At 42.4% G+C, this 17,629-nt stretch overlaps 1 protein-coding gene across 1 annotated transcript; it reads left to right on the top strand.

Annotated features, from left to right (window-relative positions):
- The first annotated feature begins 7,121 nt into the window (after window positions 1-7,121).
- Window positions 7,122-16,783, top strand: cUnh4orf54 (chromosome Un C4orf54 homolog). The gene is made up of 2 exons (XM_079668093.1): window positions 7,122-12,125; window positions 15,099-16,783. Exon 1 carries the CDS (start codon window positions 7,633-7,635, stop codon window positions 12,103-12,105), a length of 4,473 nt encoding a protein of 1,490 aa, XP_079524219.1. The 5' UTR covers window positions 7,122-7,632; the 3' UTR covers window positions 12,106-12,125; window positions 15,099-16,783.
- The last annotated feature ends 846 nt before the right edge of the window (window positions 16,784-17,629 follow it).

A 17,629-nucleotide genomic window follows, 5' to 3' on the forward strand; every position in this document is an offset into this window, starting at 1 on the left:
GCTGTGAGACCCAGATAGCTTTTACAATGTAATTCATGACTTCTCTGAGCTTGATCAGTATTACATATGACCTAAGTGTTAGGTTTACTGGGGATATACTGTGACTGTCACAAGGACTGTAGTATTTCCAGTAGTGGAGTATTCCTCATGCTCTCTCCTCCTTGACCATGTCTCCTTCTTAGCCTTCCTGACTAATGCTACATGATTGAACGACTGCTGTTTTAATGTGGACTCCAGAAGTAACTGTATCTCCTCAAGACCTGCAGCCACCAGCCCTCTCACTAAAATAGTACACTAAATATATCCTGTTTGTGCGGACGAGTTTTCAGTAATTCGTCTCCAGTTAATGTTTGGAGCAACACCTCACTCTACTGTGTGGGCCGGCAGACAGTGGGAATTTCACCAGGTCGGTGAACGAAATTATTAAAGAAACATTTTGCAGGGGTCAATCTTTGTTTGTTGAATTACTCTATATCGACGGTAACCGGCCTGGATTACCCTGCTAGGAGTCCCAGGGAAAGAAATGAGCTGCTGGCCCTTTTTAACCCTCTTTACTTCAATCTGCATGATTTACATTATATCTGGCAGCATCGTGGTCATTTGAAGTCAATGTAAATTGAAATATTATGATTTGAGTTGACAAGGTTTTCATTCTTTTTTCCTTCCGTTATATAAAAAAAACATTTTTGAGGACATTGTAGACATGGGGAGAGAGGTAGGGTTATAAAAGGCTACACAGATTCCAGAATTAAACACAAAACATAATGCGATGCAGCGATTAATCAATAAAAGGTTTGAATAGATCCAGAGGACCAACTCCCAGACCAGGGCGCTTTGCAGTCCGTCGAAGGTAAGTCATTTTATCGTTGTAGCTATTGTCAGCTTTTTAAGTGAATTTCAGTTCCCTTTGGTAAACAGTTATGCTGTAAATAATGCTTTTATTGTGAAAGGAGAGAACAGAAGGAGTGGATCTAGTATGCGCTGCTTTTGTAAAGGTTGAAAATAAAAGTAATACGTTTTTTTTTTAACTTCATAATTTTCCCTTTCTTTTTGAAGAATTAATGACAACAGTTTGAAAAGAAATATTGGTGTGCTGGTTTATTGGAAATAATATTTAAAAAACGCCCCTTGTGTTTAAAGGCCTTATTTACATCCTTCACATCACGAGTTCAGCCTTCACTCCAGGTTATTCCCCACTGTGATCCACAGTATTCCGTCTCATCCAATGTTATCCCCTGTACAACTAATCTCAGACAGCAGTTGACCTTAGCGCTGGCCTGACCCCATATACCCAGACCCATATACCCAGACCCATATACCCTGACCCATACTGTATACCCAGACCCATATACCCAGACCCATATACCCAGACCCATATACCCTGACCCATACTGTATACCCAGACCCATATACCCAGACCCATATACCCTGACCCATACTGTATACCCAGACCCATATACCCAGACCCATATACCCAGACCCATATACCCAGACCCATATACCCAGACCCATATACCCATATACCCAGACCCATATACCTAGACCCATATACCCAAACCCATATACCCAGACCCATATACCAAGACCCATATACCCAAACCCATATACCCAGACCCATATACCCAGACCCATATACCAAGACCCATATACCCAGACCCATATACCAAGACCCATATACCCAGACCCATATACCCAGACCCATATACCCAGACCCATATACCAAGACCCATATACCCAGACCCATATACCCAGACCCATATACCAAGACCCATATACCCAAACCCATATACCCAGACCCATATACCCAGACCCATATACCCACAGCCATATACCCAGACCCATATACCCTGACCCATATACCCAAAGACATATAACCAGACCCATATACCCAGACCCATATACCCAGACCCATATACCCAGACCCATATACCCAAACCCATATACCCAGACCCATATACCCAGACCCATATACCCATATACCCAGACCCATATACCTAGACCCATATACCCAAACCCATATACCCAGACCCATATACCAAGACCCATATACCCAAACCCATATACCCAGACCCATATACCCAGACCCATATACCCAAACCCATATACCCATATACCCAGACCCATATACCCAGACCCATATAACCAGACCCATATACCCAGACCCATATACCCAAACCCATATACCCAGACCCATATACCCAGACCCATATACCCAGAGCCATATACCCAGACCCATATACCCTGACCCATATACCCAAACCCATATAACCAGACCCATATACCCAGACCCATATACCCAAACCCATATACCCAGACCCATATACCCAGACCCATATACCCAGAGCCATATACCCAGACCCATATACCCTGACCCATATACCCAAACCCATATACCCATATTTCGCGTCATTCAATCCAGAGAGATATTAGACCTTTACAGCAATTGAGTTGGAAATCAAGAGAGTGAAGAAAGAAAGACAAAATATCAGTGCAAGTCCAAGGTGTTATTAAGCTCTATAAACCACATCTGCATTTGAAACTTCCTGTGCTGCCAACACCACAAACACAACCTATCCTTAAGGATCTCCTTTTGTGCGAAGAAAGAAATGGATGAGGTAAATATAAAAAAACACATGACTTTGACCAAGCAGCACTTTTGCCCTTTGTGGCCAACTACCTATTTACTTCAGGGACCTACTTTTTTTAATTCACGACAATAGCCACATTTCTAACACTGTGACCATGCATCTACATACGAACAATTTGGAATGAGGACGTGGTGTGAAATGACAAGTGAAAAGCAATAAATGCGTTGACATGGTAAGTCTCAAAAACGCAATGTCCTTGTGCCGGCTTTTCTGTGACCATCCAGAACAGAAAAATAAACTATATGTCAATAGGATTAAGTACCTTTCATGCATTTTGTGGCTTATTATGTACATATTAATAATAATGTCCAACTCACAGTAAACAACAGTAAACCTCCGACCTGAGCCCCTGGAGTCCTACTTGGTTGCAGTTGTACCGCACCAACGTTTATATTTGTCTTAGTGGTGAAAATTAGAACAATTGCCAGCCACAGCATCAATAGAAGCTAACAGCATACTACAACTTTTAGAAATTGTTGCAACAGTATTACTACAGTAAGACTTACAGAGGACACATCCCTCTGACGTCTCAAGTGCCCTCAAAGAGCGCTGACAGCAGCCAAGGCCAGGTCTATACATCAAAAATAATGCATGTGTGTTATTCAGAACTGTTCCAAAACATGAGGGTTCTTGCCTGGCCCGTGCTATCTTGCCATCAAGTTTCATAAATATCATTCTGCTCCTGCTGACAGACATACAAAGAGACAAACCAAAAACAAAACCTTCTTTGGAATGGAAATTAAAATGTGTCCTGAAGCGCGGTTTACCTGTAGTTACAGACCTTTAGATCACAAACATACTCTCTGCCTGATTCTTCTCAGAGTTACTATCAGCTCATTGCTACAGGATATGGGTTGGATACTTATATCTCAGTATCTGACACAAGTGGTGCTGAGTTTCCCCCAGTTAAGCTCAGGATCCTCTCCGGTTTCTCCCTCAGTATTACTGTATTACACTACTGGCTGGGATTGGCGGGGACATTTTTGTTGCCTACCAACAGCAAATATCACAACCCCCCCCCATAGCATTGGGGTAAGTTCAGGGCCCCTGCCAGCCAACCATCATCTTTCCCAGCTATTCATTCCAATTAGACTGGACTCCAGTTCTACAGCGACGTTAATGTCTGTCTCATACCACTTGTATTATCATACAGGGTTGTTATCATAGTTTTCTAAATTAGTTTCAATGTGGTGGCATTTATTGGTAAATAATGTCCTTAAAGCTGCACAATATTTGCATGTATTAAATAGCCCTGGCATTCTCCTCTTTCCAATCATTATTAATAATCATATTTACTGTTTTCGTAGAGCTTATGGAACATATTGATGGGCCACCAGTTATATAGAACCAGGAGTTAACATTTGAATTGACTTTATTCTGTTCATTTATGCTAACATCCTAAATGTGCTAATATATGGTTGAATCATTATATAATATTTAAAAAGAAAATCAACCCACATATTTTTTCTACTTCACTCTACAAAAGATTACAGACACATGTACAAACCATCTTATTCTGTCATCTGTAACTGATCAGGAAAGTTTCTATATCTGGACATGCCAGAGCTTCAGAAATGACGGATATTTTCACATTTGGGGTAAATTCCCCCTCCTACAAAGTTGCTCAAATTAAGCACATCGTCGTATGATATTTGGTAGGTGGATCTAACATGATAAAACGTTTTTTTAAAAAGCCTCTTGGAGGTTTACTGTAAACCAAGTTGGCCATTTCAACTGTTATGAGCAATCTAGAATGTCCAACAGCAACACTCAATAATGCTTAGTCCTCTACAATTGAGGTCTGAAAATGGAATATCATAAACTTTACAATATATATAAAAATACAAAAAAATCGCCTTAATTCCATGTATTTCACACTTTTAAAATGGTGTTAGTTACATCATTTTGTGGTTTAGTTACTGTTGGCTTTAACAAAACCCAGTCATGGCCACATATGTTTTAAACTTAACTTGACATCCCAGAGTAAGAGTCATGTTTGATAAATGTTTTTGTTTGTATTAAGAAATGTGCGATTGATAATGCTTTTCGATATATCCTAGCCATTAAATGTGGAAGTCAATTCACTCAACATATTTTTAAAATGTAATTAAATTGAAATGTATTATTTTCTTTTTCATACCTGCAGATTCCAAGTATTAACATGAGGTTTCCAGGATATTATAATCTGAAATATCTCTAAAGACATTTGAAAGACTATATTTCAAAAATATATAATGTTTTATTATCCTTTCCTGAATATGACAGATAAATTAATTTTGACCTACTTATGCTTTGGACCCCCTGACAGCTTCCAAAGGCCCCTAGCAGTCCCTGGACCCCAAACTGGCCTCTTCTGACCCAGACTAATCCCCCGGGAAGGAAAAGCAGTCCAACATGCACAGTGTATCAATCCTCATGGGGGGGTGCTGTTGCTGAGTTGTTGTCACTCGAGTGTTTATCTGCCAGACTGCCTTCATCTCTAAGGCGTTACAAAACCCTGCAAACATTCCCTCCTGTCTAACATCGCTGCACCTTCCACATTTTCACTTGCTATATTTGAGCTTGGTGTAAAAACACAGCCGGTGAGTGATCTGACTGCAGGATCAGTTATCTGCAGCTCCCTCTGATGCCCCTTTCACATCAACGCGGTTCCCGTTTAGCTCCATGCTAGAGCTTTTCTGGTTCGGAGCCGGTTTTTATTTTCAGCCCCCGTTTTGTTCACACCGCCCAGAGCCCGACTGGTACTGCTACGGCTGTGCCATGACGTCACCGTTTAGGTCGCTGATTTTCTCCTCAACGGCGTCGGGTCGATGATCGTGTTGCTTTTAATCATACAAAGCCAGAGTGCCGTGGTTCATTGTTTATTAATGTGATTCAGCAGCATTACCGACCGCTGCAGTGCTGCACGCTGTTTGGCATCACAACGCTGTTATGAAAGTTTCTCTGGTATAAAATGGGTGATGTTAGCATAGCAACCGCAGCTAAACTGACTATCTTGATGACTTGTTGCTATCCTATTGTAGCATAAGCCGTTTTCCACAGGCACATTTTACCGGCGTATTTTTCATTATGATTCTAGTTGTGATAGTCGGACATGACAACCTGTGCGGCCCATGTATTGATTCCATCCGCTGCTATAATACAAAACAAAACGTCTGCCTGCTCTCCACAATGATCAATAACAGCGAACGGATGGTCAAAGTAAGGTGCAAATAAACAGAACCAAACTAAACCTGGTTAGTGTTGCCTGACTTTATAAAGTGTGTTTTTTTTATAAGTGTGTGGTTGCGTTCTAGTCACTTTGCTCAGCGCTACTGCTTGTTACAACTTTAATTTGCCGTACTCGCCATAATCTGTTATTGCTCAGGTTGATCCTGCCACTGCCCCCACCTCCGATGTAAGCGGTTCTTGTTTCTAGACCGACAATTTTTTGGTACTTGAAAAGCACCGTGTTTCGGAGCTTAGAGTCGGTTCCGCTGCGGTGTGAACAGGAAAAAACTGTGCTTTTCAGGCTCTAGCTCCGAACCGGCCCTGGAACCGTGTTGGTGTGAAAGCCCCAATAGAGGAGCTGGGCTCTTATGGCGCATTTCCACTATAGTGCGGTTTGAGCGTGCTGTGCCCGGCCCGTTTTTGGTTGCGTTTCCACTAGGGGTAGTTCTGGCTAGCGGGTACTTTTTCACAGTTTTCTGGCTCTCCAAAATCGAGGGTTTTTCCGGGCCAACAACCGGGCTGAGTATGCTAAACTAGAGAGAGAATCGCTGGCAAGGGGGCTACAACTACAACAAAATGAACATATTTTACCGTGATTTAATTGTAATACACGTTTCAAAATGATGCCGAAGTAACAACATACTGAAACCGGTTAGTAAAAACCATGAATTAATGCTTTGACAAGTCTGCAGACAGACGGCAGACGAAAAACCTTTTAAAATGCCGTTTTCTGAATGGAGATCGGCTAAGCTAACGCTGTATATGCTCCGACCGTCAGAGACATGTTTTGTATATGGCCCTATAATATATTGTTCAAATATAGTATAGTAGGTGACCTTCAATGAAAGTGATCATAATTTTTTCTTCTGGAAAAACGTGGAATACTTCTACCATGTTATTTTTCTGCCACTAACATAAAATAATAATAATAACTTGAACTTATATAGCACCTTTCATCATCCCAAGGTCGCTTAACAAAGAAACATATAAGGACAAGACATACAACAGGGGGGGGGGCAGAAATGGAAGTGTTACATAGCATGAGGGGGGAAGAGTGAGTTAATGTTGGAAGGCTTTGTTGAACAGATTAGTTTTTGAGGGTTGTTTTGAAGATGTTTAGAGAACCTTTATCCCTACATAAAAACATTTGGTAACGAGTCAAATTTGACTCGAGGATGACAGGAAGTTAAACAGGAAAAATAGGTGAGTCGTCCACATGTAGAAATGTGTCAAAGTCATCTTTATTATCAATATCTGCAAGTGTGTGGTTCAAACAGGGAGACCAAAATGCTGTTTCCCACCGTCCCAAAGATTAAAATATATAAATATATACATACAAAATATTTAAAAAGGGCACAACAATAAATATATAAAAATAGGAGTCTGGGAGACAAAAAACGGTTGAATACATGACAAGGGGGGAATATTGAACAGTGCAAATAATTCAAATATCTAGAGGTAGTGCAATAAGTGTCCATAGCAGCTTGGTGTCCTCTCCATGATTCCTATTGGTCCACGAACCACAGCTTGAGAAACATGTGGCCTAGACAGTAGTTACTGATGTCTCTGGTCCTTTTTAGATTCTCGTCTTTGGGATTCATATCGCGGTGAGCTGGAATGTTTGGAGCGCGTCCCTTCCCTGTCACCGTGTCTGTCTGATCAGGCGCGAGGCTCAGCGCGCAGCACCGTCTCAGACTGGAGGACTGTGGAATCCTGGGGGGCTACGCTGTTTCCTTCGGACTCCAAATGTAAAGTTAAACCTGGAGGTTCAGCTATGAAGGCAGAGCAAAACTGTGAGGAGACGCAGGCGACTCGGGAGGTCAAGGATCTGTTCGAAAAACCTGCTCAGGAAGAGGAGGATGCCCCGGAGAAGCAAGACGAGATGAAATACGTCGATGTGGAGTTAGTTGAAGTCAACACAGGGGAGGCAAAACTGGAGAAAGACTGCTGCTTTGGTGAAGGAAACCAAATGTCTTTCCTTATTAACAGCGGTGTCGCCGAGGATCTGCGCGCAACGGAACCAAAACTGTCGATCAAAATCAATATTGAGACTAACAAGACAGAGGATTCTGAAGTTGGGAAATGTACACAAGATGTCAAGGAGGGTCCTTCTGAATCGTCCTCGTTATTGGATCCCCCCTGTAATAACGCAAAGTCAGGGAATCAACCCAAATCAGGAGACAAAGGCGAGCGCGTAATTACGCAAGTGTCCAAAACAGAAGAGAACCCAATCACGCCCAGAGGTGAGGGGTTACCCTGCAGTGACACTGATCAGTGGAGGAGTGAGGATGATTATGAGGAGGATGATGATGTTAGTTTGGTGCTTTCATACGCCTGTGTCCCGTGCGTCACTGAGGATGAGTCCCATTACATTACCACGCACGAGATCCAGCTCTCCGAGCTTTCGGACCACGAGGAGGACTACGACCTCGGAGTGGCCTCCTCCGGCAGCTGGGACATTGAGGATGACTACCAGGTGTACTCTTTTGTCGATTATGCTTCTTTTGAGGGCGATGAAGAGGAGGGGGGCAGGGGCTCGCGCGGCTCCGCAGCAGGAGTCAGCACTCTGCTTGAAAGTGATCTGTGCGACGCGGCCAAGTTCCCCAGCTCAGATGAGAGTGTGTCAAAGCCCCAGCAGCAGCAGTGCAGTGGCAACAGTGCGGGACAGATCCACCTGTCAATCAGAACCACTCGGGCTATAAATGACCCTATCCAAGAACAGGGAAACATCCTTTATCATGCCAGCCGCTCCGGGGACACGAGTCGGTATGTGTTTAGGGGAGTTGACGGGAAGTCGGAGACGTTGTGTGACAGGGCGAAGTGTTTCATAGCCGCGCCCGGACGCTTGCACTTTGGCCGCAGATTGAGGGGGAAAGAGGTCACCGAGGTTTCCAGCGGTGCGTCCAGCGCTGTCAGCGAACTGGACGACGCTGACAAGGAGGTGCGCAACCTGACAGCCAAATCCTTCAAGAGCCTGGCATATCCTTATCTTGACGCCATTAATTTCAGCACAACAAGTGAATCATCATCAGAACATGGGAAAGGGATAAACAGGTGGTCCACCTTTGTCGACCTGAAATATGGCAATATGAATATGTCAAAGGGAATGGATAAAAGTGTGCTTTCCCATCAAAACTCATCGGCCTCATTTGAATTAGCCAAAAATATAGACAATAGAGGTTATAAGGGCATTGCACTTGCAAGCATCAAACCGCCCACCAGCAAGATGTTCACTCTGAATGGCAACCCCCACAGCGCATCGTCATCTACAAAGCAAATAGAGCTGATGGGGGAATTCAGTAAGGGCCACGGCGGACTGATAACACTCACAGAGACTCTGAATTTTCGGTGCAATGTGAATTCGGGAATGTCTGAGGGAGAAATGCACACTAACTTTGCACAAAATGCGGCAGGATCACGTTCCACAGATGAAGTTACCAACAGTTTGCCAAGCGGCAAGGGGAGAGGGGCCAGCAAGTCGCCCTGCAAAACCATGGAAGACACACACAAGAAAGCCATATTCGCCTCGAGTCTGATCAAAAATGTGATTTCTAAGAAGATGCAGTTTGAACAGGAGCGCAAGATGGAAAGAGGGGAGATCCGCGAGGCGCAGTGGGAGCATGCACCGGGATTTGCGCACCAGGAGAGCGACAGCTACAGGTGGAAGGGAGGCAGGGAGCTGCACACACAGAGCTCCAGGTTCTCCGAGAGCAGCTCGGACTACACCATAATGTGTCTGGATGAATTAGGAGACATTGTGGACAGCGGCTCATGTGATACCAAAAGCGACTCAAGACGCCGGGACGCGACCGCATCCGGTCCAGAAACTAATTTGGACCCGGTAAATGAAGCTGGAATCGATACTAAAAAAGGCGCATTGGAAGCGCCCAAAAGTACGCTGCTTCGAAGCCAAAATAGCGCATTCAGATGCTGGAAGGACGAGGAGCAAGAGTTTCAAAAGGATCATAAAAGCGATCAAACTCTGGAGAAGTCTTCTTCAGCTTACGAGAAAGAGGGCGAGGGGCATCAGTACTCGGCTGGCAGCGGGAAACTGACTAAAATGTCACATTTGTTTGTGCCAAGTATCCAACTGCTGTCCAGTGACGGAGAAGAAGAACAGCAGCTGCGGAGCAGGAGTTATTCTCCATATGGAGATGAAGGAGTGATCCAAGAACGTTCTGATAACATCGCTGATTCCAGGAATGTGGGCAAATCTAAATCTCCGGAAATAAAAATTAAGTTAAGGAGCTTCAGAGAAAATACAACGGAGCATTTCGGCGTCCCCAAGCTGCGCGCCCCTAATATAGGCTGTAACGCAGCCAACCTCGGCAGAACAGATGACTTCAAATGCCACGAGCTGGCTGCGGCTTTAAAGGGTGAGTCGTCGGATAAAGTCCCGCATTTCATGGTTAGAGACATTAGAGATAATAAATCAAAGTTGCAAACGCCCATACACCAAGTGAGAGACGTGCGTAAATTGGTTAAAAGTTCGTATCACTTTGTTTCTTTGGATAACAACGAAAATAAATCAAACTTTCTATCCGCTGACACCCATTCAGAGCAAAATAAGCAAATGTCCAATCGAAATCCTAATTCGATGTCCCCTATAGTTATCAAATGCCAGTCTGTGAACACAAATAATAACGGAAAATATTCGGAAAATACGGATTTATTTAAACGGGAGAAGTTTGACACAGACAGGTCGTCTCCAGAGGGTGCTAAACATGCTCCTCTGCAGATGGCAGCAGGGAGAGCACACATGGGCAACCTGAGTCATTCCTCAGATGGATATATTGCATTGAGAAGTGAAAGCAGAACACCTTCAAAGAAGCAAGAACAGATTGCAGATATCATAGATAAGAAACCTGAATCAAAAATACCAAATCAGGGGCCTTTGGAAAAACTCCAGGCTGCTGTGAAAACCATGGAACAGCTCTATACGTATGACAAAAATGAATGGAAAAGGAAGAATGAGTCCCATGTCCTGGCAGACAGACATGTGCTTTCGCTGATTACCAGTGGAGACCATGGGGGACCTGAGGAGGAAGCTGGGGGGTCCAACATGGACAAGACAGTCAGAAGAGATTCCTTTCCCAACAATGACAAGCCGCCTCCAGTGATATCTGGCCCTGACAGCCTGCCGAGGTCCATGCAAGGTAACAGCACAGCCGCAAACATGTTCAGCCTCAGCTCCAGCCTTAAGGCAGCCGCGTTGGCAAAGCAAAACTCCAACACACAAACCATACCTTTCAGCCACAACAGCTTTGTCCCAAAATCTCCCAAGCTTCCTGTTTCCTTAAAGATCTGCCCTATGTATCTACGTAGAAGTGAAGAAGCTCAATCAAAGGAGGAGAGGCCCGCACGGGAGTTCCTGAACGCCTCAGTTGACAACGAGAACTACCTTACCATTCCGGTCAAGTCTCACGCCAGCATTAACAAACAAGCATCGTCCGCTGATAAACCTTCAGTGTACACGTATGCTCCCCAGAAACAACCAACCCCTCCTTCAGGACCTTTGGGATCATTTGTGGAAAACCACAACCAGAACGCACAGCGGTCCAGCATGGTGATGGACACACGCTCACCAGAGGTTTCCCCTGCAACCATCTACCACTCTCTACCAATGGGCATGTCCATCAGTCAGCCTCAGGTGTACTGCTTTTCTCCAGCCATCACCCCAGCTCCTATCATGGACCCCTTCCAAGCCACCCAGAGGAAGATGCTGCTAGATCCCACCACTGGAAACTACTACCTGGTGGACACTCCTGTGCAGCCGGCCACTAAGCGCCTCTTTGACCCTGAAACAGGCCAGTATGTGGACGTGCCCATGCCTCAAGCTCCTATGACCCCGGTGCCAATGCCCATGTCACCTTTGGCGCTCAGTCCAGGAGCTTACGGACACCACTACATGATCTACCCCGGCCTAATGTCCTCACCGTCCCTCATCCCGGCCCGGACCCTGGTGCAGTCCCACATGTCGGTTCACTCGGAACCGGACAGCGGAGACAAAGCCTTGTCCCAGCAGCCTGAGGGTCTGTACATGGAGAGCCCCTTCTACATGGCCACAAGAAAGTCCCCCCACGCTTCCTACGGGCCTCCGCAGCAGGCCGCCGCCCACAGGCACCCGCAGGGCTTCTCCAGCGCCATGCAGCCGCTCATCAGCATCAGCTCACAGCAGGGGCCCCGCATCATCGCCCCCCCTTCGTTCGATGGGACCACCATGAGCTTTGTGGTGGAGCACAGATGAGCAGTAGCTTACCTTCACAGGTGAGTAATTTTGTCAGGCTTTTGTATGTACGTACAGTGTTTGGTTTCAGTATGTATAAGAAACCAGGAAGGTGTATTGTGTCATGGACCATGGTTACAGATATAATTGGATATGATTTGTTTTTGTAGTTTATAAAAAAGCATTTTGCCATTTTTGAAAACATTTCATGCATTAAAGGCACATACGTATAACCTTATCTTAAAGTATAATAAATATAAAAACAATGCACAAATGTCTACATTACATTACATGTCACTTGTTAGACGCTTTTATCCAAAGCGAGTTAACGTCTAATAACGAATACGATAGTGCCACTGTTTCTTTTAACTGTAATATTGAGGTTGATATGAATTTGGAAAAATGTATCAAAAACATTCTGATTATCATCATCCATACCAGCTTTCCTTTCAAGCTTTCCTCAAAGTTTTTAAATGTGTCTTGACAGAGAACATTATAAAGTATAAATGAGAAGTGCTGATTTAAATTAAAACAGTGTGCAGTAAAATAAAAGGAAGCGGGATGAAATATGTCATAATAACAAGTTCAGTCCAGAAAACGTGTATTTCACAATTGCGTTGTTATATAGTTTGTTTATGTCTTCATTTGATCATTTATTTAATGTCCTTATCATTGATTTTGAACACTTTGCGTCTCCATAGAGGCCCTATCTACCTCCGAAAGCCTTTAAGTACACAGAGGATTGGTGGCACACTCCATGTGATCATTTAAAGTCTACCCTAAAAACAACTTAATCAATCTGTTTATGAATGTTCTAGTATCCCTTCAAATGGATAAGCCATGAACTATAGAATGAATCGTGCATGCAGAGGAATGAAACCATGCTCTTGTAAAGTTTGCAACTGAGAACTCGAGCTGTGATTTCTGATACCACACAGAGATACAGGGGATTCTCTTGATATTACATTCTTCAGGGGCTAGGTGTTTGAATGTGTATGCTGGATGTACTGCAGTGTGTTCAGGAGTAAAAGGTCTGCTATGGCAGCAGTGTGTTATGTGTACACACACTGCTTCAGCTGCTGCTGGATATCAACGGGCTGCCTGGCGGCTCAGACTCGCATTGGGGTCAGCCGGCTTTTTATAGGACCAGTCATTTAGAGACGGAGAGAGTAAGAGGCAGGTTCACATGGCCTGCCATCAGCAATTACATAAACACAACAGGCAGCATAGCAGCAGAGCATTTGGAGTTCCCCTTCTCATGTGAGCCCCACATACTGGAGGGCTCAGTTATGTTTATAAAGAAACAGATAGCCTGTAGTCTGATAGTCTGGAGCCTGGAGACGTGCTATTAAGTGGAAGGCTGTAGAAATCCTACAGATTGGATGCAAACTGAGCATGACAAAGGTCACTGCTCATGTACCACAAGCAGGCCTGGTGCCTTCCAGTGTGGCAATGAATTGCACATTCTTCAGAAAAATATATCCAAATGCAATCAGCTGTTGTCAGTGGGATCCTTGTTGGGCTCTGTGGACAAACAGAGGTCTGTTTAGGGTGTGAGGAGGTTCAAAACACAATTAGGGCAAGCTGGTTTTTGTTGTTAATGACACAGCAATTAGTTGCAGATCTGAGAAATAAAGATATTTTAAATGTTAAAACCATTTGCATATGAAATACCTTAGAATACCTCCCTTATGGCAGACTGACATACAGTAAAGGGCGGGTTCATCCCAAATATATAGAAGTTAATGTATGTAAAGATTCATGGTGCAGCATTTAGTCTTCAATAGCAGCATGTGAAAGTGCACATGGAGACATTTGTCAAAACAGAGCATTGTGTAACACAAGCAAATACAGAACTGAGCATCTAACATTTTCAACCTATATCGGAATTTGTGTCATCACAAAGACACGGTTAATAATTAGCTACAATTCATGCGACACCATTTCAGTTTGATGAAAACCACTGTCCATATAAATCTTCACATGTTCATCAAGACAACATGGCCAGTTATGCTATCGGCTAAGGCCGCTAAGAGCACTTTCATTTGATATTGGCTTAAGGCTAGGTTTCTTAAATCTGACCTGAAAATGAGGACTGCAGTAATAGGTATTCAAAGAATGCAAACCACCATGCAGTAACTTGTTGTTTAATAGGCTGGATTTACTGTCTCATAAGACAAGTTCCAATGAGCCTCAATTCATAAAGACAGGAATAAGGACACTGGTGATTGTGGACTACAGCCAGCTGGAACTGTTGCTGTCAAATAGTTCCCGTCAGCTCTCTCTGACAGACAGTCTTTAAGTTCAGAGAATATTTTCTCTTGTCCTGTTCGAATAGAAAATGATGGTTATGAAAGTATCACAGTATTATGTTTAGTTTGCCTGACCTAGAGAGTCAGTACACACAAAGTACACAACTGTGGTTGGAGTCCAAAAGCTGTAGCACTACTGTACAATGGAAAGATTTCCAGCTAAAACTTATGAAATGCCCACACTTTTCCAGTCTGTAACACTTCTAATCAAATTGTTCTTTGGGGTATGATATGTGTGAATGTTGGCATGCTGGTTAAATGCGCTTGAAGTGGTCAAAAGACTAGAAAGGTGGTATGTAAATGCAAGTACATATACCAAGTCCAAGAATAGCAGCAGAATTTAGAGGAAAGTGTTGATTATATTGCTATATTTCTTCAATCACTGAAAAAATGTGTACCTTCAAGCAGAAAACAGCTATCATCAGCTGGAGTTCATACCGAGTTATGTCCAAAAAACGAAAAGTCCAAAACAATCTGATTTTCAGCATTATTGTAAACAACGTTAGGAAATGTGCTCTCAAACAACATGTTCTAAAATTACAAAATGGGTTCCAAGCATTTTGATATCTCCGATTGCAAAAAATAATAATGCCTTTTTCTCAATCATTTTGTCATTAATAAACTTCCGTACAGCTTTAATCAATTTGTCTCTATTTATGTGTTCATTTGAACTTAGTGTGTTTTTTTCTTTCTCCCCAACAGGGCCGGGTCTGAGTGGACGCTGGACTGTAATGTCATTTGTCCTTTTGTCATTTATTTGAATCGACAACACAATCTCTTTTCTCTTATTTGTTGGGTTTTATGCAGTGTCAGGACTTTGTCACAATGAGTCACAAAATACTATTAATATAATGTGTCTGTTGAACTGGGTAGACTTCCTGGTTGTCTCTCTTTGTGTGTCTCTTGGTAAGTTATGGTCTAATGACAACATGGATACAGGTTGTGTGATGTTGAGGGTTTTTTAATTAAGTCATTTATGATTCATAACACAAATCCTTTAATTGGAATGTCAAGTTTATGGTTTTTGTCTTCCAAGCATTTCGTGCATGTAGATGGTCTGCAAAGACTGACATCCTCGTGTTCCCTGCAGAGGGAGTTTTGCTAGCAGGCAGTGAAAGTGGGACCTCAGGAGGACTCTACTGTTTGACCTGCAGACGGATGTTCTTTTAGTCCCGTTAGACATGCACTTCTTTGTGTTTCATTGTTTCTGAGGAATCATGTTGCCACTCACTTATTGTTTTGTACTAAATAATTCAGACTGTTGATCTGCTGGCCAGTTCATCCTTTCATTTTGAAACGTTTTGTTACTTTACTGACTTTATGCTAAGACACACGTTATTTTATAATAACTGCAATACAAATGATGTAGTTGTTATAAAATAATTTAACTCTTGGATTTTTTTTTTAATAGTGTTCATGTTTATTGGTATTATGTTGAAATTGATAATACAACGATTATAAAAGTTGTGTTGGCATATTAGTTATTTAGTAATAGGAAGTTTACAAATAGCTAATGCTTAACTGTTACCACTGTTTTGGATTGAAATGAAGTTTATCACATTATTGTGATTGTGTTGGGAATACGTGTTTCATTAAGATTGAAAAAAAGTCTAAATGAAAGACAGCCCATTATACAAAATCATTCTGATTTATGCTCAGTTTTTAGCTTTCAATGTGATATAAGTCTTCCAAAACTATTTATATTTCTGAAAGCTCCACAAATTGTGTATTCTCCTTTAATGTGCACTTTCCCATTCTCCAAATTGTAATAGTTTGTCAATGAACTCTCTGGCCTCTGCCAATAAATGTGCCACTGTCACTGTTTTGGGGATGTTGCAGCATTTTGCAAATCATATTGTAGCAGTTGTTGAATGTCCATGGAGAGTAGCTCTTATTTTCCTAATGTGCAACAGAGGAAAAGTAGATTTAGTTGTATAGGGAAATTAAATTCTTTATAAGTGTAAATAATCATTTTAACAGGTCTAAAGAAAGGCCTGCTGTTCTGATACAAAGCCTTGCACAAGGACCCTGGAACAGGGTGGGGGTTTGAAGCTTCCTGCTGCTGGATGGTTCATATTTTGAAGGTTTAAGAAAGTTGACGTTTGTGACCTCTGACATGAGGATAACTTTTTTTTGGAATCAATACTGAAGGTTTGATTCAATGTAGAGAAGAAACAGAACAATCTTGTCCCAAAGTGAATGTGATGCTCTAAGTATAGCCGAGTTTAGGTTTGTCATTTTGATGTGTTTTGTGTACAGTGTTGTTTCAAAATGATGTCAAGAATACCGCATGACATGTTTCATCAGATGCTGTTTTGTAAAATGCTGTGTGAAACTGTAATAAACACGAACCCTTTTGCACAACGGACTGTTGTGTTATTCAAGGATTGTTGTTCATACATGACCCAAAGTACGAACCACAGGCATGTAGTCGAAGTAAAGTTGATTTGACTTGTTTGGATTCTTTAAGCAAGACCAACATTGTTTTGCAAAGAATCACAGAAAAACAAAATGGAGGTAGAGTAAGAATTGTCTGTTTTGTCTCCCTGTCTTTGTGGGTCGCATTTGGGCACTAGACAGAAAAATATTTAAAATACTCTGAATAAACTTTAAATAATCTGTACAAATAAAAAGGTTTATTTCTAAAAACACAGTATGGAGGGATAGCAAGCTACAAAATGTACAACATTAACCTTTTTTTAATTAAAGTGTCTGTATTTGACCAATATCATATATAAGCACACCACAAAAGATACAAATACAGTCCCATACCAAAACACTTAAAAACTCAAGAGATGCAAAACCAAATATGACAAAATGTCAAATACCAAAATCAATCAATGAATTAAATGACGACTCATTGCTCAACGTGTAGTGAGTGTAAATGAGTGTGTTGTTGTGAGAAGTCTGTGCGTCCTTTTACACTCTGAAAATAGTCCAGTTCAACTTCAGATTAGTGCAGTTCAAAAGGATATGGGTATGTATGAATGGAGAGTTCACTTCAGTTCCGTGTTGTGTGTGGGTGCAGGTTTATGTGTTGGGGGGGGGGGGGTGATCTGGAAAGACACAGAGAAGAACCTAGCTTAAGGTCCAAGTCGGGTAGGTAAAATCACAGAGCAGGACAAGTAGGTCAAAAGAAGATTTGTTGAATATTAATTGTATTACAGCTTTCAATAATCCAGATTATTGTACAGCAATTCCTGGGATCAGTGACATTCCAAAAAACAGCATGG

The sequence above is a fragment of the Notothenia rossii genome, assembly GCF_949606895.1.
Source record: "Notothenia rossii genome assembly, chromosome: 3".
Classification (NCBI taxonomy): Eukaryota; Metazoa; Chordata; class Actinopteri; order Perciformes; family Nototheniidae; genus Notothenia; species Notothenia rossii.

Bases quoted from the DNA above. Each gene is read 5' to 3' on its own strand.
- cUnh4orf54 (XM_079668093.1), top strand. From the start codon at position 7,633: ATGAAGGCAGAGCAAAACTGTGAGGAGACGCAGGCGACTCGGGAGGTC.